Below are 21,465 nucleotides of genomic sequence, written 5' to 3'. Positions count from 1 at the left end.
GTTCCATTTAGTTCATTCATTCACCGAATGATGGTGGAAAATTGAAGATTGATTCCACGCGTTTCCTCGTTGATGTGAAACAACAAGTTGGACTCACGGGCTTTCGGGATCATTTCTTCTGCTGAGCAATCACCTTCACGGCTTCACCTCAGGTAGCAACAGTTCTTTGTTGATGAGCTCCGTTGCGTGGCGACATGACCTCATCAAGATTGACTGCAAGTAGTCGTCAACATGGTGTAACTAAGAACTTGTGATGAGGAAATAACAGCATTCCCAGCGGAAAAGTCTGCGTTGGACGTCACATGTTTGCTGATTTATTCCCCTCTCTTCGTTCTTTCTCCCTTCTTTTTTTTTTCATGAATGCAGAGGTGCTCTCTCTAAAAGGGAGTAGCGCCGATCAATGCATTCGGGTCTGCTTGGTCGATCGGATCGACTTTCCACGTCTTTTAGGTCAGAAACTGTTGAAGTAACTCTGGTCGGCTTATCTATCCCTTAAATTTTACCGCCATCGAGACCGCCCACACATGAAAAAACAAGCGACTTGGTGTTGGTTTTGCTTGTTAGCACCTCTTCTCTCCACTATGCAAGGCGGTGGTAGCTTCTGGGCGTGGCACCGCATCGCCGTCCTCAAATCCATAGTTCTTCTCGCTTCCCTCATTGGCGCGGTACTTCCTGTAACGGCGTGGTCGGGCGTCGACGCGTACACCATCGTTGTTCTGAAGTCCTTCGACACGGACGTGGTCCTCCAAGAGCAGTTCTACAACGCACCTAATGCGACTCCCTTTTTGATTTCTCGCGATGGCTACCGCATCCTCGACTCCCCCGTTGACTTCTCGAGAAGTCGAAGCGGAAAAGGCGTTGTGGCGGAGAGCAGTGGTGCAGATTCGGTGAGTCCGGCGTACCTGCTCGAGCCGACGCTGACGACGGGTGTTGCCTACCGAGGCGTGAAGGCCGACAACGCCCCTCTCCCGTATCAGGGTCGACTCTCCGGTGAGTGGGTCGTGTGGAGCAAAGAGGCGCCGGCGCACCGCACACCCGGCGCGGCCGCCACGGCGCCGCTACTGCTGCACTGCCGTTTGCCCCTCCCGCAGAACCGAACCGAGGTAGAGCGGCGACAACGTCGCTACATCGCCCAACACAAGACGGCCCTTTCAATGGCGCTGGAGCGGTGGTGGCACACCGCCCCCGCCGAGCACGCCTCTCGCTGCCTCTACGGCGATGGCGAAAAAGCCCTCACCGGGGTAGAGCGCTACTACGAGTTGTGTCCCCGCGGGGTGGTGAGTCGCGTGCAGCACCGTCAGCTCCTGTCGCTGCTGCGCGGCGGCGAAACGGACGTGGAAGCGGCGGCGGCGGCGCCGAAGAAGCGCACGAAGGCGGCATCGTCCAGCGTGTTGGACTTTTTGCACGAGATGCACCAAAGCCTCTCGGCCCGCCACGCCATTTTGCGCAGTCCGCGCTATGACGGCGTCTTCGAGGAAATCGGCCGCTTCCACCCCCGCTATTCGAAGCCGCAGTGGAACAGCGAGTACCTCGTGTGGGAGAGCTGGTACCCCTCGACGCGGTCCTGCGCGACGCACTACACAACGATCTCGTCCTTTGAAAAGCCTTCAGCGGTGGACGTCAACGCGTCCCCCGCTAGACGCAAAATCCATCCGCAGGACGCGTACTGGAAGACAGTGGTGCGCTTCCGCTGCCCCTCCCATCCCCACGCACGTGAAAACAAGAAACTCACGACGTGGATAGTGACAGAGGTGCGGCAGCTGTGCGAGTACCACGTGGAGCTCATGAGTGAGCTGGTGTGTGGATGGGAGCAGGAGCTCGACAGCTTCAACGTCAACCCTGTTCCGTGCGTCGTGCTTGACTAGTGTGGGCGTGGAGCACCTTGTTGATTTTATTTTGTTTTTTGAGTGGACGACCTGTGTGCTTTGCCCAGTTCGTTGTCTACGGCCTAATTCCTGCGTTTTGCGCTGCGTGTTCGGTGGGTCGTGTTTTGCGCGCGTGTCTACCTCGACAAGGAAGCTGTGGCCACGCAAACGGAAATGGTTTGCTTTGTTTCCCCTCTTCACGGCTCTCACGTCGCCGCTTGTGACGTCTTCTTCTCTTCTTCTTTCCTATCTGTCTGCCTAGCAGCGCAAGAACAACATCAAATAATAGCCAAAATCGCTACATCATTTGTCATGTATCGACGTTCACGCGTATTCCGTCTCTGAAAACAAAAGATTTTTCAGGGGCAATGCTACACTCTATATGCGCCTCGCTGTGTCGCTGTTCTTCAACTTACCTGCATCCTCTTGACTTCGCACACCTCTCTCCCTCTCTCCTCTCCCCTTCCCCTCTCCGCGTGTCCTCGTTGTTTGTTGTTTTCATGATCGGCCTCCCGTCATCTTGGGCGGAATTGGTAGACCGAAACTGTGTAGTTTTTTTGTTTGCTTGTTTTCTGCTTCCACTCTTCCTTTTTCTCCACAACATCTCATCTGCTGATATTCATACATTCTAAAAAGTATATTGTTTCATTTGCATGTAAAAAGAAAACCTGAGGTGAGCTTTCCAGGTTGATCACGAGTGAAAGGCGGGCCTTCTGCCCCTTGCACCGCTTCCTCCTTCGTCGGAGAGAGAATGGACAAGGGCCGCCGTCTTGTGTCGAAGCCGCTCGGCTCGCCGCAAAAGTACCGGCCAGGTGTCGGGACACCGAATAAGAAGAAGCGCAACGCGCTGGACGACCCGCTCCTTCTCCTGCCGGATGTACTGGATGACGCCACGCGGAGAGAGTTACTGCAGGAGGTGCTGCGTCCGCGACGTGCCTCGCCGTCTTCGGTGGAGCGGCCGGCGGGGAACGCAGGGGCTGTTGGGGTTGGTGGTGGATGTGGTCCCAACGGTGGTGGTGGTGCCGCCAACCTGGACAAAGAACCTTTTGCGAACCAGCTACGCTCACGGGTGCGAGCGGGAAGCCAGAACAGTGATGACCTCGTCACCGCCATGGCTGCACGACTGAAGGAGCTGGAGTCGAAACACAAGGCGTACCAGTCCGAGCTGCAGGAGCTGCACGGCAGGTATAGGCAGCTGAACGACACCTACCAGCGCGAGCGGCAGTTGCGCGAGGAAGCAGAGACGGCGGTGCTCACGCTCTACAGTGAAAAGGAGTTGCTGGAGCAGCAGCTGGGCGGCTTTGAGAGTGCCACGGGAACGCCGAGGGCAGGGAAAGGCGCTGGCGACTCGCCGTCGAAGGATCGGCGCGCCAGTCAAGAAGGCGCTCCGTCGACACCTTCCAAGACCAGCCCGAAAAAAGAAAAGTTCGATCTGTTTAGCGGGGACTTCAATGAAAATGACGGCGAAAAGGCCGCCCCAACCCACTTCACCAACACCGCACGGCCCGGAACACTTCTCTTCAGCCCTCAAAAGACACGGGTGGGTGAAAATGCTAAACAAGCTCCGCCACCGTCACACGTGTCGCAGCAAGCGCCGGCACACAGGGATCAGCGACACTCTGCAGCGACGGTGGATATGGCCATGCTGACGAAAAATGCACGCATTCTCTCCGACTACGTTGGGTGGAAAGGTGTGGTGCGGCACGGCAACCAGGCCGGCATCCGCGAGCGCGACGTGGTGCGGGTGGTCATCTACAAGAACGGCATCTGCGTGAATCGCGGTCCCTTCCGCCCGTACGGATGGGCCCTTTGCGACGCCTTCTTAGACGACCTCATGGAGGGCTACTATCCTTACGAGTTTAAAGAGAAGTACCCAGATGGCTTCCCAATCGAAATCACCGATTGCAGCACGGAGACGTGCGTGGTGGACGAGCATGGCTCTCCTCATGCGAAGGCTGGAGGAAGAAGCACCGCCGCAGGTGAAGGCCGCTCGGCGTCTTCCTCCCCCTCACCTGTCTTCCCGTCGGAAGGTGGTCGACGTCTGGGCGGCGCGCCACTGGAAGCCGGCAAGCCGCGACCCGTGCACACGCTGCAAGACTGCAAGGACGGCGTCGGCTACAACCCGGTTAGCGCAGCGGAGTTTCTCAGCAAAGTGCCCGCGCAGAGAGTCACCGCCAGCGGTCAGCTCGTGCCGGTGCGTAGCGAAATGGCGGCACTGATGGGGCTGAAGGACGGCGCCACGGCGAAGGCGTCTGGGAGTCCGGCCGCCAGCAACGGCCCCTCGAACACGGTGAAGCGCATGGCTGCTGCGGAAGCGGCGAGTCGTCGTGCCAAAATACACCCGCCGCCACCGCCATCGCCACAGCAGCAGCCTGATTCTCCCTCCAAGCGCGCCGTCGACGGCAAAGCAGCCAGCACGCGTTCTCGCAGCAGCTCGGTGGTCGAGGGCAGCTTCCTCGCCATTTGTGTTCGCCTGCCGACGGGGCAGAAAGTCACGTTGGACGCGGCTCTGAAGGACACGGTTGCGACGCTGCGAGAGAAGTTCATTGCGGCCGCACCGCAGTTTGCGCGCACGTCATATGAACTGTACCAGGCTTTTCCGGTGAAGTGTGAGTGGAAGGAGCGCAATCGGACGTTGGCGAGTCTTGGAATACGAAGGAGCTGCACTCTCATGGTGAAGCTCAAGTAGCATTGCTTTTCATCTTTCTTTGTACCTCTGCTCCTTCTGTTTTCCTGTGCCGGTGAGTCTCTTCAGCATGTACAGTATTTGATGGCTTTAATGTCAGCTCATTAAGCATACGTTTTGATTTAGTTATTTAGTTACCCATTGGTTTACGTAATCGGTACCCTTTTTTTCTATTCTTGAAGAAAGGCGAGTGCCATGTGCAAGTAGACCAGCATGCCCTTCTTACACATTGTACTCACCGAGTGATTTGAGGTGATTATTATTATTGAAGTACTCTGCTTGCACCGCTCTTGCTCAGGATTGTAATCTTCCAAGCAAGTCAGCATTACTTTGTCCGCACTTTACTTCTCTAAGCTCGTTACATATTTTTCCCCCTTCTCGTGCACTTCACCCTCACAGGCAGTTTTCGCATCAGCCACCTAAAAGAAAATGCTCTGCACTAGTCGCCACCTCTGCGAAAGCCTTTTCAGCTCTGTTAGTGCCGCGGAAGTTGTCCGTGACTGCCTTGATGCCATCCGTTGCGGCCGCACTGCGCAGGCGCTTCCTCAGCTGAACGCCTTGAAAGCGAAGCACTTCCGCGTCGAAGGGGTCGACTACGCGCGGGCGCTCTGCTTTCTTTCCGGCGGTGCGCAAAGCGGCCCCTTCGAAGCCCGGCAGAGCCTCCTCGAAGAACTGCGGCTCCACCCACAGCATCAGCAAGCCCAACTTCTCTTGCACGAAGTAAATGAACTCGTCCGCCCGCTCCTCCTGCCGCCCGCGGAGATTCAAAAGCAGCACCCACTCTTCGCACTCCTGTGTGACGCCCTGCTCGACTCCACGATGCTCTCGTGGCCACGGCTCTATCGATTGTACGAAGCAACGGACCGGCTGGCTCGCAACGAAGGAGAGAAGGACTCTGGGCACGTTGTGGAGTGTGGGACGGCCGGGGGCGGCTCCGCCGTGCTCATGGCCGTCGTCCTTGCAGAAAGGGAAGCCCCGGTTCGTGCTGGTTCAGCGCGGAAGCAGCGTCGCGTGTTTGCCTTGGACACCTTCGCCGGGATGCCTCCCCCTGGCAGTGAAGACTCGCTGGTGCAGCCGCACCATTCGAACTCAACAGGCGCCGCTGATGTGGATAGCAGCAGCACTGCGTCGTGGGGGGCGGGAACGTGCTGCTCCTCCGTCGCACACGTCCAGCAGCTCGCCCGTGCTTTTTCTGTGGAGGATCGTCTCGTCCTTCTCCCCGGTCTCTTTTACACCTCCATTCCCACTCAGCTGTTGACTCGACCTGACATTCAGCACGATGGCATCGCGCTGCTTCACGTGGACGCGGACTGGTACGCCTCGACGCGCACGGCACTCGATTTACTCGTCCCTGTGATGCGCCGCTGCGATAACGGGATGCGGTCTGCTCTTCTTCCCCGTAGGCGGCCGTCGTCCCCGCCGCGCTTTGTGCAGGTGGATGACTACCACTTCTGGAAAGGGTGTCGCACCGCGGTGGACGAGTTTCTTGCCGGGTGGCCTTCGCTTTCGTCTTCCAATTACACGGCGCCACTTCTCGAAGATGTGGACGACAACGCCGTCTCGTTTACGGTACACAGAGACACGCCATTCTCGATGGGTGGTGAGGGAAGCGCAAGTGCTTCTTCCGCATAACCGCCACGGAACGGTTCATCACAGCTTTTTAATAACAGTAACAAAAAGAAGAGCGCCTTCTAAGCGTTGCTGGCCGCGAATGCTGGACGCACAACTCAACGGTGACTCTTAATTGCACCGACTTGAACATGCCTCTCCCTCTCCCTCTCTCCCTTCCTTCGCCTCACTATGCGTCCGTTGTGTAGCCGCTTAGCAGAGGACTGAACGCCAATAGAGGCGTCTCTAGTCCGTTCCACCTAACCTCCCTCAACGTTTCGTCTCTCTTCTTTTCTCCTTCATCTGCCGTCATACCGCAAAACACAGGCGTGACGACACAAACCTTCACGTCCACGACCGACCTTCTTTCGTGAAAGACACTACTCCATTGTGTAGTAGTTTTTTATTTGCTGACGCATTCCGTCTGTTTTCTTTTTTATTTTTATTTCTCTAGCATGCCGAAGGAGACTACCTCGCGGTGGAGCGATGTCCGCTACACCAATCTCAACATCCCCAGCTACGTCCCTTCCGAGGCCCTTGTCGCAGAAGACGGTCAGTTCATTCGCGCCTTTCTGCTGCGCGTCTTGGCAACGGATATGCAGCGCATGCTGGCCACGCACACCTGCGACGCGTACTTCTGCAACATCCCCTTGGAGCCCGAGTATGATGCGAACGGCAATCGCACCAACACACCCGAGGACGTCGTGATGGAGAAGCGGCTGCGCGTGATGGACGACATTAGCAAGCTGCTCCGCACCTACGTGGAGCGGGCCGAGTACGCGGCGAACAAATCCAAAGACATCAACCACCGCATCTACTTCACGCACGAGCAGATCGAAACCGGCGACTACGGCGCCCTCATTGGTCCGCGCGGACAGGTGCACCAAGACCTGGAGAAGGAAACCAAGTGCCACATCGTGCTGGTCGGCCGCGGCATCACGAACCCGCTGAAGGACACGAACCCGAACGCGGCCGCCATGGCGCTCGAGGACCCGCACGTCCGCATCACGGCGAAAACGGAGGAGGACCTGCAGAAGGCAGCGGAGAAGATCGAGTGGATTTTGTCCGACGAGCCAGACGCGGTCGAATTCCGCGAAAACAACCGACGACACATGGCGCAGGTGGACGGCCGCTACGACCCCCGCACGTGGATGACGGTGGCGGAGAAGAAGAAGGCGGCAGCACAAAAGGCAGCTGCTGCAGCGGGTGCGGGCGAAGGCGGCGCCGAGGTGGGCAAGAAAAGACCACGGGAGGAAGGCGGCGCCGAGGCGGCCGAAGCTGAGGAGGATGCGGAGCTCAACGAATTCCTCGAGGACTTGTAGAAGTCAAGTGAAAGCGACGAGAAGCTGCGATCGTTCAGTCGTGTGCGAAGTTCACGTCGCTCTTGAGGGAGGGTGGTGGGGGGAGTCCTTTGTTGCTGTTTTTGAATGCCTGATTGTGGTTCCTCGTTGAGGGTTTCTTTTTTCGCCTGTTGAACACGATGAGTTAATCCAGTTGTAATGGAATTGAAGAAAATGGAAAAAAAGAAAGAATGAAGAGAGCGTGCTGTCATTACTCTACATCGCAGCTTGTTGTTGAGTGCAACGTTATCATGGACAGAAAGACTTTTGAGCGTGTGTTTGTCAGTGCAACGTGTTTTTTGTTGTTTCGCGCGTTCCACATTTCGTATTGACTTCTTCACAACCTAGTTCGATCCTATTCCTCCATTTATTATTTCTGATGGTACTATCGTGTCAACAGGCCTGACGTCTCGATTACTTGAACGAACGTCGTAGCTCGAAAAGAAAAAACGATTCTTGTTATTACCACTGAATCATTATGTCCCACAAGCGGACCCACTCGCCCGCGGCGGCCAACGGTGGGGCGTCGGACCTGAAGCGGTCCCGCTTCGACCCCGTTTCTCTCGGTCTGCCCCCGGAGTTTCAACTCACCGACTATACCCGTCTCAAAGGCTGCAGTTGCAAGCTGCCGCAGCCGAAGCTCTTGGCGCTCCTGCAGGAGGTCTCCACCTCTCCCGGGCAGGAAGATGTCGGCATGGACTGCAGCATTGTCCCGGTGCACCACAAGAACGAAAAGGGCGAAGCGCTCTTCCTCGTCTCCACCACCGACTTTTTCTTCCCCAGCGTGGCGGACCCGTTTCTACAGGGCCAAATTGGAGCCGCCAACGTGTTGTCTGATTTGTACAGCATGGGCATCGCCGACTGCGACACGATGCTGATGCTGCTGGCGGCGAGCACCGACATGGACGAGCACGAGCGCCTCGTCACGACGCGCGAAATAATGAAGGGCTTCGCCGAGCGGGCGCAGCTCGCCACGACCAGCGTGACGGGCGGTCAGACCGTCATGAACCCGTGGCCGCTGATCGGAGGAGTTGCCATGGCGGTCGTATCGGAGGCGGAGATGGTGCGTCCGGCTGGTCTGCTGCGCGCTGGCGATGTGCTGGTGCTGACGAAGCCGTTGGGTTGTCAAATTGCGATGAATCTCAAACAGTGGCTCATGCGGCCCTCGCCCCTCTACGAGGAGGCCATCGAAGGCCGCATTGCTCGGGAGGACATTGAGGAGCTGTACAACAAGGCGACGGACAGCATGCGGCGGCTGAATCGCGCAGGGGCGCGTCTGATGCTGAAGCACGGCGCCCACGGTGCGACAGACGTCACGGGCTTCGGCATTCTTGGCCACGCCAACAACTTTGGTGCTGCTCAGGCCGTTGGCGAGTCCCCGCGCTCGCTCTGCCTCGTGCTGGAGCGGCTGCCGATGCTCAAGACCGCCGTCGTCGCGTCAAGGCTGATGAAGGATAAGTATCGCCTCTTCGAGGGCTACTCGGCGGAGACTAGTGGGGGCCTGCTCGTGGCGCTGCCGAATCTTGCCGTGGCGGAGGCGTTTCAGAAGGAGCTGCACGACGTCGACGGCGGTTGCCCGGCGTGGATTGTGGGCCACGTGGAAGAGCGGGCCGCCACGGCGCCGGACGGCGTGTACGCACGCTTGAAGGACGGGTATGAGATCGTTGAAGTTTAGTGGCATCGTCGTTGAACCGTCCATCGTGGGGTAATTATGTGCATGTGGTGAGGGGTGCGTGCGTGTGTTCGTATTCTTTTTTTTTCCTGGTAGCTTCCCGGTTTACGATCGTTGCTTCGCAAGAAAGAAAGAAAACACTGTCGTTGGTTGCTTTCCCTCTGTTGATCAGCCACAAGAAGAAAAACAATGCGGGCTTCATTGCTGCTGTTGATGCTGGCAGCTGTGCGCAGGATTCCCCCGCTCCAGAAGAACAGCCCCCCTCCCCCCTCCGACAAACAGAGTTTCCCCAATTGATGTTTCTCTCACTTTTACGACTTCCTTTCCGCTGCATCATCTTAAACACTCGCGACTGCTTTCGCAATTCATCGCGAAGGGAACTACTCCTTTAGCGAACCCTTTTCTAGCTTTCTCGCCACATCCGTCGACCATGCAACAAAACTGCAAGAATCTTTGCCGTGGTGCCGCTGCGGTGACACAGCGCCGTCCGGTTGCGGCCTTGCGCGTTGTTGCAACGCCTTTCCGCAGCGGTGCAGTATCGTTCTCCCCCCTCCTCACGCCCCACCGACGTTTCAGCATGCCGGACCCCTCGGACCTCTTCACCTCGCCCGCCGGCTTGATGGCACTGCTGTACGGACGCACCGGCAGCAGCACGCCCGCGGCCTCCACAGCCCTGCCGTCCGACGTCGTTCAGGCGACCGGGAAGTCGTCGCGGCGTGCACTCCAGCAGCGGCGCCGTCCAACACGCCGGCCACAAGGTGATGAAGCGGCTGGCGATCACGGCAATGGCAACAACACTAGCGGTCACACCCACAGGGCCGACAGGACGATGGCGAGCGGCCCCAGCTCCCTTTTCACCACCCAAGCCGTTGTGCTCGCCCTCGCCATTTTCCTCCTCTCCGCGCTGTGGGACCTCTTTACCTCGCAAAAGTCCACCATCTGGAACGCCGTAAAGAACAGCGTGGCTACCACGCTCGAGGTGCGCTCCTCCTCGCAGGAGTTCGCAATGATTGTGGACTGGATGGGCCGCCAGCCACACGGACAGCGCATACGCAACCTGGGTTTGCGGCCGGTCACGGTGCAAGACGAGCAGAAGGCCATTTGGGGCACAGAGGAGGCTGCAGATGCGTCGCACAGCGCCGCCGACGCGGACGCGCGGGTGATGCTGGTGCCTGGCTACGGCAGTCACCTCTTCCGCTTCGGCACCACGTGGGTGTACATCACACGCAGCGAAGACCCGTCAAAGCAGAAGGCCGCCGCGGCACACCGCGTGGACCGCGAAAACGACAAGCTCACTCTCACCTTCCTTACGCGTCGCCGCGCTGTGGTGCAGCTGTTTATGAGTCACGTGCGGGAGTCGTGGAACGACAACGTGCGCAACACCGTGCACATCTACCTCAGCGAGGGCTACAGCGCGCGGTGGCGGCTGCTGTCGGAGCGCCTGCGCCGCCCCCTCAACACGCTGTACCTTCCCGCAGAGACGAAGGCCATCGTCGAGGAGGCGCGGCTCTTTCTGCGCATGAAGAGCACCTACGCCGCGCTGGGCATTCCGTGGCGGCGGGGCTACTTATTAGAGGGTCCGCCTGGGACTGGCAAGTCGAGCTTCGCGATGGCCCTCGCGGGGGAGCTGGGGTTGCCACTGCACATCCTTTCGCTCCGCAGCGACAACATGGACGACGACGCGCTCCTCTCCCTCGTCAGCGGTCTCCCGCCGCGCTCCATCTTGTTGATTGAAGATTTCGAAAATGCGCTGAAAGCAAAGCACTCCGTGTCCACCGCGGAGCCGCCGGACGCAGAAGGTGCCTCTCCCGCCGTTGCCTTGACCTACTCGACGGATGTCGGTGGAGGCCCACGTTCGGCTTTGTCTCTGAGTGCGTTGCTGAACGCGCTGGACGGGGTCTCCAGCAGCGAGGGAAGGCTGCTGCTCATCACGGCAAACGACACGTCTAAGATTCCGTTTGCGGATGCGCTGCTACGGCCGGGGCGCATTGATCGCCGTATCGCGTTCGAGAAGCTGCAACCTCAGCAGATTGAGGAAATGGAGGAGTCGTTTCAGCGAACGCTGCGGGAGCGCCTGCCGACCATCGCCGATGCCGCTGCCACGACGCATTTCGGCGCGACGGAGGGCAGTGGAGACAGGAGCAGTGATAAGGATGAGGGGGGAACAACGTGCACGCCGGCATTGTATCAGCAGCGGCTTCTAAACTCGGTTTTTTCGTCGTCTTTGCACTCCGCGGAGACCCTCACAGCCTCCGAGTAGCGTCGCATAATCAAAAACGTTGTTGCTTCTCTGTTACGTGTACGCTGACGTTTACTTATCCTTTTCGACCCGTTTCTCGTAAGTGCCGCCCCGTCGCTCTTTTTTGAAGTTTTTTTATTTATCTTCCTGCTCTATCTTCCCTATTTGCATTGGAACTCCTTCAAAGAAGAAAAAAAAGGTAATCGACTCTGTCTCTCTGTGACAAGCTCACGGCGCATCTGTAAGACTTCGAGAATTCAAGAACGCTTCCTCTGTTCACACAAGGAAAAAGTGGAACTACTGCACAGGAGCATGTTAGCTGGGAAACGAAAACATTCTCTGCGTCCCATCGCCTTTCATCTAAACGGTTTCCGTTTTTCTTTCCTTTCCTTCTTCTTTCATTTTGGTTGTCTCTTCACCCCCTTCCCCCCCCCCCCAAACCCGCGAAGCCAGCACAGTTGCAGACAAGTACATTCAGCATTATGGAGTCGCGTCCGAACCGCAACGGGTCCCTGCGCGTGGTGCACGGCAACGCCAATCCAAAGCTGGCCGAGGATGTGTGCCGCTTCCTGAACATCCCGGTCACCACTAGCCGTGTCGGCTGCTTCGCCAACGGCGAGACGAATGTGAAGATCTTGGAGTCCATTCGCGGTGACGACATCTTCGTGATCCAACCGACCTGCGGCAACAGCGACGGCACCAACGTGAATCAAGCCGTGATGGAGCTGCTACTGATCATCCACACTCTGCGCCTCTCATCTGCTCGCCGCGTCATTGCTGTCATCCCACACTACGGCTACGCGCGGCAGGACCGCAAGCACACCGGTCGCGTGCCCATCAGCGCGTCGGCGGTGGCACGTATGGTGACGGAGATGGGCGTGAACGGCGTGGTGACGATGGACCTGCACTGCGGCCAGATCCAGGGCTTCTTTCACGGCTGTCCGGTCGTCGACCTCAGCCCCAGTTCGGAGTTTGCCGAGTACGTCAAGTCGAAGAACTTCGACCCTAGTAATGTCGTCGTCGTCGCACCGGACGCAGGGGCGGTAAACCGCGCACGCCGCATGGGTGACCGCGTCGGCGCCAGCCGCATCGTGACCATTCTAAAGCGTCGCGTGGTGGCGAACCAGGTGGAGTCGATGCAGCTGGTGGGGGAGGTGGACGGTTGTGTGTGCATCATCGTGGACGACATGATCGACACGGCCGGCACGCTGTGCAAGGCGGCGGAAGTGCTGAAGGAGTACGGCGCCAGGGAGGTGCACGCGTACGCGACGCACGGCATCTTCACCGACCCGGCGTGCGAGCGCATTACGGCCTGCGGCGCATTGGTTGAGGTTGTGGTGACGGATAGCATTCCGCAGAGGGAGGCGCAGCAGAAGTGCAAGAAAATTAAGGTCATCTCCATCGCAAAGCTGCTCGCCGACGCCATTTATCGCATGCACTCGGAGGAGAGTCTCGAGACGGTTGGACAAGCGGAAACGTTTATGGGCAAGCGCGAAGAGGACCTGCAGCCGGTGGAACTGCTGGTGGAGGAGGATGAATGGGCACGCCCGACCGAGTAAGGCAAACAAAAGCTGAAATGGAAAATGCATGATTGCATTTTTTAGCGTTACATTATCTCCGGAAATGAAGGAAAAGGGGGAAAAAAGCGTATGGATGACGCGTCCGGTGAGGCCTTGGCAACTTCATCTAACACAAGTAAAAGCTGCCGCTTGCCTTCTTTTTAGTACTTCTTTTATTATCATTATTATCATTCCGTCTTGGTATGTTTCTTTGTTTCCTTTTGCCGTTAGTGGTGGAGGAGTTGATCTCCCCTAAAACGTTTCGCACGAGCTTTCTTTCCTCTTCTGTTTCTTCTCACTGTTTTTTGAATGATTGCTGGCGATGTGTTTGACGTCACGTTGGAAAGTATCAAAATGGAGAGAACGTTGTAGCTTCTTTCGTTGTTTGCCGTAACACGTGTAACCGTACAGCTATAAAGGAATTGTGGTTTTGTTGTTTGGTAGGTGCGGTTGCTCAGTTTCATGTAACCGCAACAGCGCAGCTAAGAGATGCCACGCAGGAAGTGGCCTGTGTCCAGCCTAAAACTACGCGAGTGGGGGGGAGGAAGATTGTTAGCCGAGGAACTGATGTGGTGTCTTCTCACTATTATTCTCTTCATCAAGTAGGGTTAAAAATAAAGCGACGATTTCCGCCGTTACAGACCAGAACGGGCTCAGAAGCAAACGCAGCAAAAAGAAATGCGTTCATACGTGTGCAGCTCTGAGAAGGGCATGTTTCTTTTGCTGCCAGTGGTAGATGGAGCCGATTCACGCAATCTATGAAGTTTTATTTTCTCAGAGCTTGCGAGGGGAATAGAAGGAACGGAAACAAGAAAGAAGAGATGGTCAGCGGATGGGATCGGTGATCTCAGTCATTTGGGAAATGCATGATACTCTCCTTTACTTTTATCGCCTGTTGGTCTTGACTCTCCTGTTTCTGGGGGTTTTGCATTCTGGGTATATTGTCCGCCAGTGTGAAGTCTCCGGTCTTCCAAAAATTCCACCCGCCCGCCCCCGGTCCCTACCACGACAGGGACCCATGGGATCTCCGGAAGGATCCTTGAGTTGGGTAATGTTTCCTATGCACTTCGTAACGCGATGATATCTTTGAGATTTGGCCGGGGCCAGGAAAAAAGCGAAAACAATGAATAAACTTGAGGGCATTATCAGAGGGTGACTGAGAAGCGAAGGAGGGTGAGGTTCCTAGAAGGCAGTGGTGGATTAGGACTCGCGAGTTATGCATTACACAAATGTCGTTACATTTCTTCCACTCTTGACTTCCCAACCTTCCTATTCTTCAACGTCTGTAGCCCCGTACGCGTCCCTTTGGTTCTTTTGTTGTGTGACGAAAGAGGCGGCTTTTGCACACGTCTCTCACAAAGCAGGTCTGAACCGTATCCTGTCTTCTCTCCCTCTCTCCCTCTCTCTCTCGATCTGTCTACGCAAACGCGCGCGCAAGCCTTTCCTGAGTTTCGCGACGACCATCTTTAAAAATATATATACATTCTTCTTTTTCTTTAACACAGAGTAGAGAGCTTCCGAGTTAGCACATAAGTATAAAATCAGTCGTAATAATAATTCACCGTTTTCTCGCTTGCCGAATTTTTGTTGCTGTTGTTCTTTTTTTTTCTGTTCGGGCCGTTTCCAACATCGCTTGGGTGGCTTCCGCCGTTCTGCATTTCTCTGTGGTGCTTACACACATACACACACGGCGGTTTTGTTTGAGCTCTCTGACCTCTCCACCCACCGACTCCTCACATATTTATCAAGTTTTTATTTTTTGTTTTTCCCCAAAGCAGACCTAAACAAATTAGCTTTCCTGGTTGTGCTCCACGTTGATTCAAGTCGTCCCCGGTGCAATTTGGGAACAGCGAGGCGCTGCAGTGAAACAGAAAAAATCACCTTCTGCCACTATTAAGATGCTACGCAGCACTGTGTTGCGACTGAAGCCGAATGTGGTGGTGTTGGGCACCGGCTGGGCCGGCTGCTACGCGGCCCACCACCTCAACCCCAAGCTATGCAACATCCAGGTGATCTCGTCCCGCAACCACATGGTGTTCACCCCGCTCCTGCCTCAGACCACCACCGGCACACTGGAGTTCCGCTCCGTCTGCGAGCCCATCACGAACATCCAGCCGGCGCTCGCAAAGCTGCCCCACCGCTTCTTCCGCAGCGTCATCTACGACGTCGACTTCGACAAGAAAGTCGTGCAGTGCGTTGGCGTCGGCGTCGTGGGAGCGTCGGAGAACGTCCCGGTCAACACCTTCGAGGTGCAGTACGACTACCTTATCATGGCGCACGGTGCGCGGCCGAACACCTTCAACGTCCCCGGCGTTGAGGACAAGGCCTTTTTTCTTCGTGAGGTGAACGAGGCACGGGGCATTCGCAAGCGGCTGGTGCAAAACATCATGGCCGCCGATCTCCCCACCACGTCCGAGGCGGAAGCGCGGCGTCTGCTGCACACCGTCGTGGTGGGTGGTGGCCCAACAGGGATTGAGTTTGCCGCCAACCTCGCCGACTTCTTCCGCGAGGACATCAAGAAGGTGAATCAGTCGCTGCTGCCGTACTGCAAGGTGTCGGTGTTGGAGGCGGGCGAGGTGCTCGGCTCCTTCGATAAGGCGCTGCGCCAGTACGGACTGCGCCGGCTGAAGCAGCTCGGCGTCGAGATGAAGAAATCCGCCGTGGTCGGTGTGACGGACCACGAGGTGTTCACCAAATCCGGCGAGGTCATGCCCACGGGGCTGGTGGTGTGGAGCACCGGCGTGGGTCCGGGCGCGATCACGAAGGGCCTGAAGTGCGACAAGACGAACCGCGGCCGCATCTCCGTCGACGACCACCTCCGCGTGCTGCGCGATGGCAAGCCCATTCCAAACGTCTTTGCGGCCGGCGACTGTGCAACGAACAGCGCAAAGCCGCTGCCCACCCTCGCCGCGGTGGCCTCGCGCCAGGGCCGCTACATCGGTAAGGAGGTGAACAACGTGTTGCGGGGCAAGACCATGACGCAGCCGTTTAAGTACCGCAATCTGGGCAGTATGGCCTCTATCGGCAACTCCTCCGCCATTGTGTCGCTGGGCGACAAGTTCAAGTTTGACGTGAACGGCTACCTGGCGCTGTGGGTGTGGAAGAGCGCGTACCTCACCATCCTCGGCTCCATCCGCAGCAAGCTCTACGTGATTGTGAACTGGGTCGGCAGCCGAGTGTTCGGCCGCGACATCACCTACATTGGTGACCTGAGCGAGGACCGCATGTACGCCATGCTCGCCACCGAGGAGGTGTCGAAGGAGCGCAGCCGGAGGAAGGCGCAGGAAATGCTGCATGCGATGAAAACCGAGAGCACCTTCACCGCCGCCATGGCGGAGGAGGGAGCGGCGAAGGGATTTTTGCCGCGCAAGAACGATGAGGACGAGGCTGCGCCATCGGCTGCGACGGCGCCACCGAGCAAACCGGAGGCGGAAACTGAGCCGCGATCTTCGCCGGCTGAAGCGGGGCCGTCGGAGAAGAAGGCGTAGCGACGGAAAGGGATAAGGAAAGCAAGGAAGCATAAGGCATGGACGGGGTCGAACTCCGCCAAGGTGCGCGTACTCGTCAACTCATTTCGTATCCCATTTTTAATCACCGTCTGTGGAAGCTAAGTGTCTGCATTTGTTTCTCAGCATGATGTAATTGTAGACTCGATCAAGTGTTTTATGAGTGTGTGTGTGTGTGCAGGTGCATGTGCATGTGCATGTCTGTGTTGTGTTTGAAGTGCATTTTCTGATAACGAAGCACGGTTGAAGTGGTTAGCAACTGTGTGTCTGTGCGTGTTCACAAGCCCGCCAGTTCGATCTGCCGGTGACGTGCATACTACTTACTGCTTTTGCCTTTTTGAATCAGCATTCCTTGCTTCCGTGTATTTTCGCTTTCTGGCTTTTACCCGTTGCTTGCCCGTCTCCTCAATTTATACATGTATGTACGCCTTTCTTTCTGTGCGTCCGACAGCTTCCACGAAGCGTATCTCCATAACCGCGTCTTACCGGAAGACGTATCTTCTTTCTCTTGTCCCTTCCATACATTGATGGCCGTTCCTTTTGGTTTCGCTTTCCCTTACTTCTTATTCAACGCTTCCTACTAAGCTTTTCTTCTTTTATTATTATTATTAGCCGATCTGTTCCGCCGTTTCCCAAAGATCATGAACACGCAAACACGTACACGCACTCACACACAGCTCTACTTTTGCTCTTTTCTTCTTTTTGAGGTGGCTTATATCCCTACCCAACCCCACCGCTGTTGCGATGTGACACTCCGCCGGTATCCATTTAATTACTGATACTTTTGGTTGTTGTTTTTGATTGGTTGTTGCTCCGGGAAGGTGCGCAGATGAGGGTTTTTTTTTCCTCGATCTCCGCTCGTACGTCGAAACGCGAGTCCTATCCCCACGCAGTGTCCCTCTGTGTACTCGGCGGTTACCTTGGTGTTTTGAAAGAAACAGAGCACATCGAACTGTAAAGAGGGGCCTTTTTTCTTCTTTCACGTTTCTTTAACTTCATCACCTCAGTACCCAACGCTGCATGTCGAATAGAGGAATTTCATCCAGCGCGTTGGCCAACTACGAATTCGTTTTACGACAAACTCGCTTTCTTTCTGTAAGTGGAAGCGGGTCCCTACCCCCCCCCCCCCCCACTTCGGGTGTTTTTATTCTCTTTTCAACGAAGCGCCATTTACGGGAGTTCTTCTTTTCATTCCTCGTGCCTGCCTCTGCGGTTGTCAGCTGCGTTGTTGCAAAAACGCAAAGAAGAGGTCGATGAATAGTTTCTGCTGCGAAGCGTGTCTTCACTGTTCACTTTACTTTTCTAAAAAAGAGAAAAAAGAAAAGGAAAATGTATTTATTTGCGTGTTTGTCTTTGTCATCTTTTTTTTTTTGTCAGCTTGTACAGCTGAATTGGTCAAATGCTCTCCCCTCCTTGTGTGCCCATGTAGCTTTCCTTTCCCTCACCGGCAGCCTTGCTTCCGCTCGAACGCAGAAGACGTGGACTGACGAGTGCATCCGGCTGACGGTCATCATAGTCGTCAAAAAGCCATACGACACAGTTTCATCGACTACTGTTAACGTGCAAATTCAACGTGGTCATCGGAGTAGAAGAGAAACCCTTCCTCTTTTTAAGTTAAAAGCGCACCCGCACAAATGCGCACGTGCACATCAACACGTGTTTTGGCGCGAGTCTAGATGGCTTTCTATTATTTAGGTATTTCACAGAATATGTTTCGGGAAGAAACATGGAAATAACAGGGAAGAATAGGTGAACAAATCTATATGCAAAAAGAAAACCTAATAGCTCTCTGTGCTGTTGTTGATTCTAAAAATCGCGCCGCCGCTGAAGCAATTCACTTCACGCATGTGGTGCGCTAACTGCTCAACGCTGCGGGAATGCAGCGCTTAGGAGGAAAAGGAAAAATGTTTTGTTCAGCGTTTCCGTAGGTGGCACTCTTTTCTTTTCGCTCACCACGCCACTAAACCTCTTCACCTCTTCCGTCTTCTCTCAGCATTCCCTTACTGCTCTCATTGGCTGTTAGCACCTCTGCACGTGGCCTACTGATTTCTTCTCCTAAACGTATTTAACTTGATCGGAGTAACTTCATCCCATTCCTAAATAGCTTTTATACATAGATATATTTAGACACTTTGCGTTTTTTTCCTTTTCTTGTTGAGTACCGTTGACCGGACTGTCGGAAGTCTCGCAGCAGGAAGAAGCTAGTTACTGAAGATGAGCGAAGAACAACTGAAGGAGAAGCAGCGCTTCGACGCGCACCTTCGCCAACTCAGCGAGCGGGTTTATCCGGCTGTAGAGGACGGTTTTGACCGCGAGCTGGCGAAGCTGCGCCGAGTCGACGAGGACGTCCGCAGCAACTTGGATGAGTTCTACACCGCCTCCCTCGGCTCCAGCATGGCCAAAAACCGCTTCTCGGACGTCAAACCCAACGAGGGCACCATCGTGCGTCTCCGCGAAATCAGCGCATCGGGCGACGGCACCTACATCAACGCCAACTACATTGACGCGCGCAAGAAGTTCAACGTACCTTTTGTGTACATTGCCACCCAAGCACCGATGAAGAACACCGTGCTCGATTTTTGGCGCATGGTCTACGAAAACGACTGCGCCTTTATTGTGATGTTGTGTGCCGTGAAAGAAAACGGCAAGGGGAAGAGTGAAACCTACTGGCTCCGTCGAGGAGAAACGTACGACATGGGCCTCGTGTCCGTCACCGTGGTGGCCGAAAACGCTCGAGAGGATTTGGTGCATCGGCGCCTGCTGCTGCGCAGCGTCCGCGGCGACGAAAAGGAGGTGTACCAAATGCAGTACGTTGCGTGGCCCGACCAGGGCGTGCCGGAGAGCAGCGCAACGCTGATGGAGATCATTCAGGCCATCGCCAAGTCTCCGCGCAGCACGCAGTCGCCCATCGTCGTGCACTGCTCCGGTGGCGTAGGCCGCACCGGCGTCTTTATCGGCATGCACATCGCTCTCGCCCAGTTCCAGCTCGGCCAGGCAAGCATTAGCATCCCGCGTATTGTGCGCTTCATGAAGGCGTGTCGGAGTGGGATGGTGCGCCGCAAGGACCAGTACCTATTTCTCTACTACGCCGTTCAGCGCGAAATGGAGCGGATGATCTTGTCGGAGAAGACGGGCGTCAACCTCCTCGAGGGGCGGCCGCGTTTGGTGCCGACCGTCACGAAAACCGAGGCCAGCCCGCCGACGGCGCGGATGGCGTCGCCGCTAATCATGGCAATGCCGGCACCTGACGGGCACCGACACTTTCGAAACCTTCTGGCTCCGTTTCGCTCGGGCAGCTCGGTCACATCGCCAATGCGGCGGTCCGCGCCGACTGCGATCACCAACTCGCGCCAGACCGATGAGGACGTCGCCGCAATGGAGAACTACCTCTATCGGGCGAGTCCAGCGTCTAGCATGCCGCGCAGCGGCAGCACGAGCATCCGTGACGAGCACGCGCCCTTCGAGGCGTCGCACGTGCAACAACTGCCACAACCGCAGCCGAGCCAGTCACCGAACATGTCCCCGACCAATCTCGCCACTACGATTCCCCGCGAGCCGGAGCCGCAGTGGCGGCAGCGCAGCCTTTTCCGGTCGAGCGCAAGCCATGTCTCAGAGAATGTGACACCGCTCACCCATCCGTCCTCGCGATTGCAGGAAGAACTGTCACGGCAGCAACAAGCCAACCGCATCAAGCGCTTCTCTCCGTCCTCGGCGTATCGTGCAAATTTAGCGCTTTCCTTAGCTGGTGCGGTGCCGAACGAGTTCTGAGCACCGCGCTCCAATGGGCGACGTTGGTGCTCCTGTTGTTCTTGTTTTCTCACCTAGAAGTTGCTTTTTTTGATACTTTTCTCTTGATGGGGTGCCGTGCCGTGTTAGAAACCGGCGTTTCTCTTTTCTTCTGTTTGTCTGCCCCTCTCATTCTTTTCACATATATTTCCTACTCCCTGCGTTGTCTTTCCGTCAAGAACGATTCCGTGTATGTATTAAGCTAGTTTGCTTTAATGCCAACGTTGCTTCTTTGTTTTCCGGTTTTGTTTTCTTCTACCAAGAAATAGCTGATCTTTGTTGTTGTTTTTTGTATACATCACGTATAAGCCACAGGCTGAAGCAGAAAAGCAATTGCACCCGTCACCAGGCAGCACATACTTTTCTTTTTGAACCGTTTCTGCTTCTTTTGGTTTTGCCTTTTCCTGTTCTGTTACTGTCGTTTCGATGCGAGTTGGGCTTTGAAACGCCGAGTGACCGTTGCGCACTTGTCGCCACAGCGCCTCGCACTTGGTTCAACCCTGACGCGCGGCGTATTCCTCTTGCGCAGCAATGCGCTGCGCCAATTTTTTGGTCCGTTTGCCGGAAAGAAAAAAAGTAAAAAGTAAGAACATGCCGTTTCCACCTCGCAGCGGTTCCTCCTTCGGAAAACTCGGCGCGACGCCTTGGAAAGCGGCTCGCCTCTTTTTTGCGCCCCCGTTCGCGCCCACTTTTTTGATAGTTTACGAAAAGAATGGAATGATGAAAAGAGTAAGAATGATACGAGGAGGATGAGGAACAATGGCTCCGACGTTTGCTGATGACATGATTTCTACCTCTACTACTCTCCCTCGCTCTTCTCCTTCGCCTTATCTTTGGGACTTGCAGAATCAAAGTTCTCACACAACTTTTGAGTTTTTTCTTTTCCACCCACCCACCCCCGTGGTTTCCCACCACGACAGGGATCCTTGGGTTTAACCAATTCAACTACCCTTGTTTGCCACTTCGTTAGTAGTGCTACCTATTAGAAAAAATGGAAAAGGAGGAAATCCCCAAGTCCAGTGCACCATCGTCCCCTGACGTTGTAGGGAGTAAGTTTGGCAGCGGGACGCTGCGCGGGGTGAATAGATAATGTGTAGGAGGTTCGTCGCGAGTATGGGGCGTGGGATCCTTCCCCAGCCAATGCATCTCTCTCGGGCTCTTTGCACCCCTCAGTTCTTCTCCCCCCCTCGCCCCCTGCGCCCCC

At 55.8% G+C, this 21,465-nt stretch overlaps 10 protein-coding genes across 12 annotated transcripts; all 10 read left to right on the top strand.

The window, feature by feature from the left end:
- Window positions 1–365: 365 nt before the first annotated feature.
- On the top strand, window positions 366–1,865 carry ABB37_03963 (hypothetical protein; the record flags this gene model as incomplete). Its single annotated transcript, XM_015801457.1, has 1 exon — window positions 366–1,865. Exon 1 carries the CDS (start codon window positions 582–584, stop codon window positions 1,863–1,865), a length of 1,284 nt encoding a protein of 427 aa, XP_015660077.1. The 5' UTR covers window positions 366–581.
- Window positions 1,866–2,401: 536 nt separating this feature from the next.
- ABB37_03962 (hypothetical protein) lies at window positions 2,402–4,703 on the top strand. The gene has a single exon (XM_015801456.1). It carries the CDS (start codon window positions 2,617–2,619, stop codon window positions 4,552–4,554), a length of 1,938 nt encoding a protein of 645 aa, XP_015660076.1. The 5' UTR covers window positions 2,402–2,616; the 3' UTR covers window positions 4,555–4,703.
- Window positions 4,704–4,949: 246 nt separating this feature from the next.
- ABB37_03961 (hypothetical protein) lies at window positions 4,950–6,183 on the top strand (the record flags this gene model as incomplete). The annotated part of the gene is made up of 1 exon (XM_015801455.1): window positions 4,950–6,183. The coding sequence occupies exon 1, from the start codon at window positions 4,981–4,983 to the stop codon at window positions 6,181–6,183; it is 1,203 nt and encodes a 400-aa protein (XP_015660075.1). The 5' UTR covers window positions 4,950–4,980.
- A 302-nt stretch (window positions 6,184–6,485) lies between these two features.
- On the top strand, window positions 6,486–7,481 carry ABB37_03960 (putative branch point binding protein; the record flags this gene model as incomplete). Its single annotated transcript, XM_015801454.1, has 1 exon — window positions 6,486–7,481. The coding sequence occupies exon 1, from the start codon at window positions 6,615–6,617 to the stop codon at window positions 7,479–7,481; it is 867 nt and encodes a 288-aa protein (XP_015660074.1). The 5' UTR covers window positions 6,486–6,614.
- A 417-nt stretch (window positions 7,482–7,898) lies between these two features.
- ABB37_03959 (putative selenophosphate synthetase) lies at window positions 7,899–9,174 on the top strand (the record flags this gene model as incomplete). The annotated part of the gene is made up of 1 exon (XM_015801453.1): window positions 7,899–9,174. The coding sequence occupies exon 1, from the start codon at window positions 7,978–7,980 to the stop codon at window positions 9,172–9,174; it is 1,197 nt and encodes a 398-aa protein (XP_015660073.1). The 5' UTR covers window positions 7,899–7,977.
- A 372-nt stretch (window positions 9,175–9,546) lies between these two features.
- On the top strand, window positions 9,547–11,431 carry ABB37_03958 (putative mitochondrial ATP-dependent chaperone, putative,mitochondrial chaperone BCS1; the record flags this gene model as incomplete). The annotated part of the gene is made up of 1 exon (XM_015801452.1): window positions 9,547–11,431. The coding sequence occupies exon 1, from the start codon at window positions 9,602–9,604 to the stop codon at window positions 11,429–11,431; it is 1,830 nt and encodes a 609-aa protein (XP_015660072.1). The 5' UTR covers window positions 9,547–9,601.
- A 427-nt stretch (window positions 11,432–11,858) lies between these two features.
- ABB37_03957 (putative phosphoribosylpyrophosphate synthetase) lies at window positions 11,859–12,969 on the top strand (the record flags this gene model as incomplete). Its single annotated transcript, XM_015801451.1, has 1 exon — window positions 11,859–12,969. Exon 1 carries the CDS (start codon window positions 11,893–11,895, stop codon window positions 12,967–12,969), a length of 1,077 nt encoding a protein of 358 aa, XP_015660071.1. The 5' UTR covers window positions 11,859–11,892.
- Window positions 12,970–14,257: 1,288 nt separating this feature from the next.
- Window positions 14,258–16,457, top strand: ABB37_03956 (putative mitochondrial NADH dehydrogenase; the record flags this gene model as incomplete). 3 transcript variants are annotated; one of them, XM_015801450.1, is made up of 1 exon in its annotated part: window positions 14,258–16,457. In XM_015801450.1, the coding sequence occupies exon 1, from the start codon at window positions 14,868–14,870 to the stop codon at window positions 16,455–16,457; it is 1,590 nt and encodes a 529-aa protein (XP_015660070.1). In that variant the 5' UTR covers window positions 14,258–14,867. The 3 variants fall into 3 exon arrangements, with proteins under 3 accessions (XP_015660070.1, XP_015660069.1, XP_015660068.1); XM_015801449.1 differs by having other exon boundaries at window positions 14,407–16,457; XM_015801448.1 differs by having other exon boundaries at window positions 14,474–16,457.
- Window positions 16,458–18,689: 2,232 nt separating this feature from the next.
- ABB37_03955 (putative tyrosine specific protein phosphatase) lies at window positions 18,690–20,243 on the top strand (the record flags this gene model as incomplete). Its single annotated transcript, XM_015801447.1, has 1 exon — window positions 18,690–20,243. One exon carries the CDS (start codon window positions 18,690–18,692, stop codon window positions 20,241–20,243), a length of 1,554 nt encoding a protein of 517 aa, XP_015660067.1.
- Window positions 20,244–21,020: 777 nt separating this feature from the next.
- ABB37_03954 (hypothetical protein) lies at window positions 21,021–21,197 on the top strand (the record flags this gene model as incomplete). The annotated part of the gene is made up of 1 exon (XM_015801446.1): window positions 21,021–21,197. One exon carries the CDS (start codon window positions 21,021–21,023, stop codon window positions 21,195–21,197), a length of 177 nt encoding a protein of 58 aa, XP_015660066.1.
- Window positions 21,198–21,465: the final 268 nt, after the last annotated feature.

This window comes from Leptomonas pyrrhocoris (assembly GCF_001293395.1).
Source record: "Leptomonas pyrrhocoris isolate H10 chromosome Unknown, whole genome shotgun sequence".
NCBI lineage: Eukaryota > Euglenozoa > Kinetoplastea > Trypanosomatida > Trypanosomatidae > Leptomonas > Leptomonas pyrrhocoris.
This window is presented reverse-complemented; position numbering and strand designations above follow the sequence as displayed.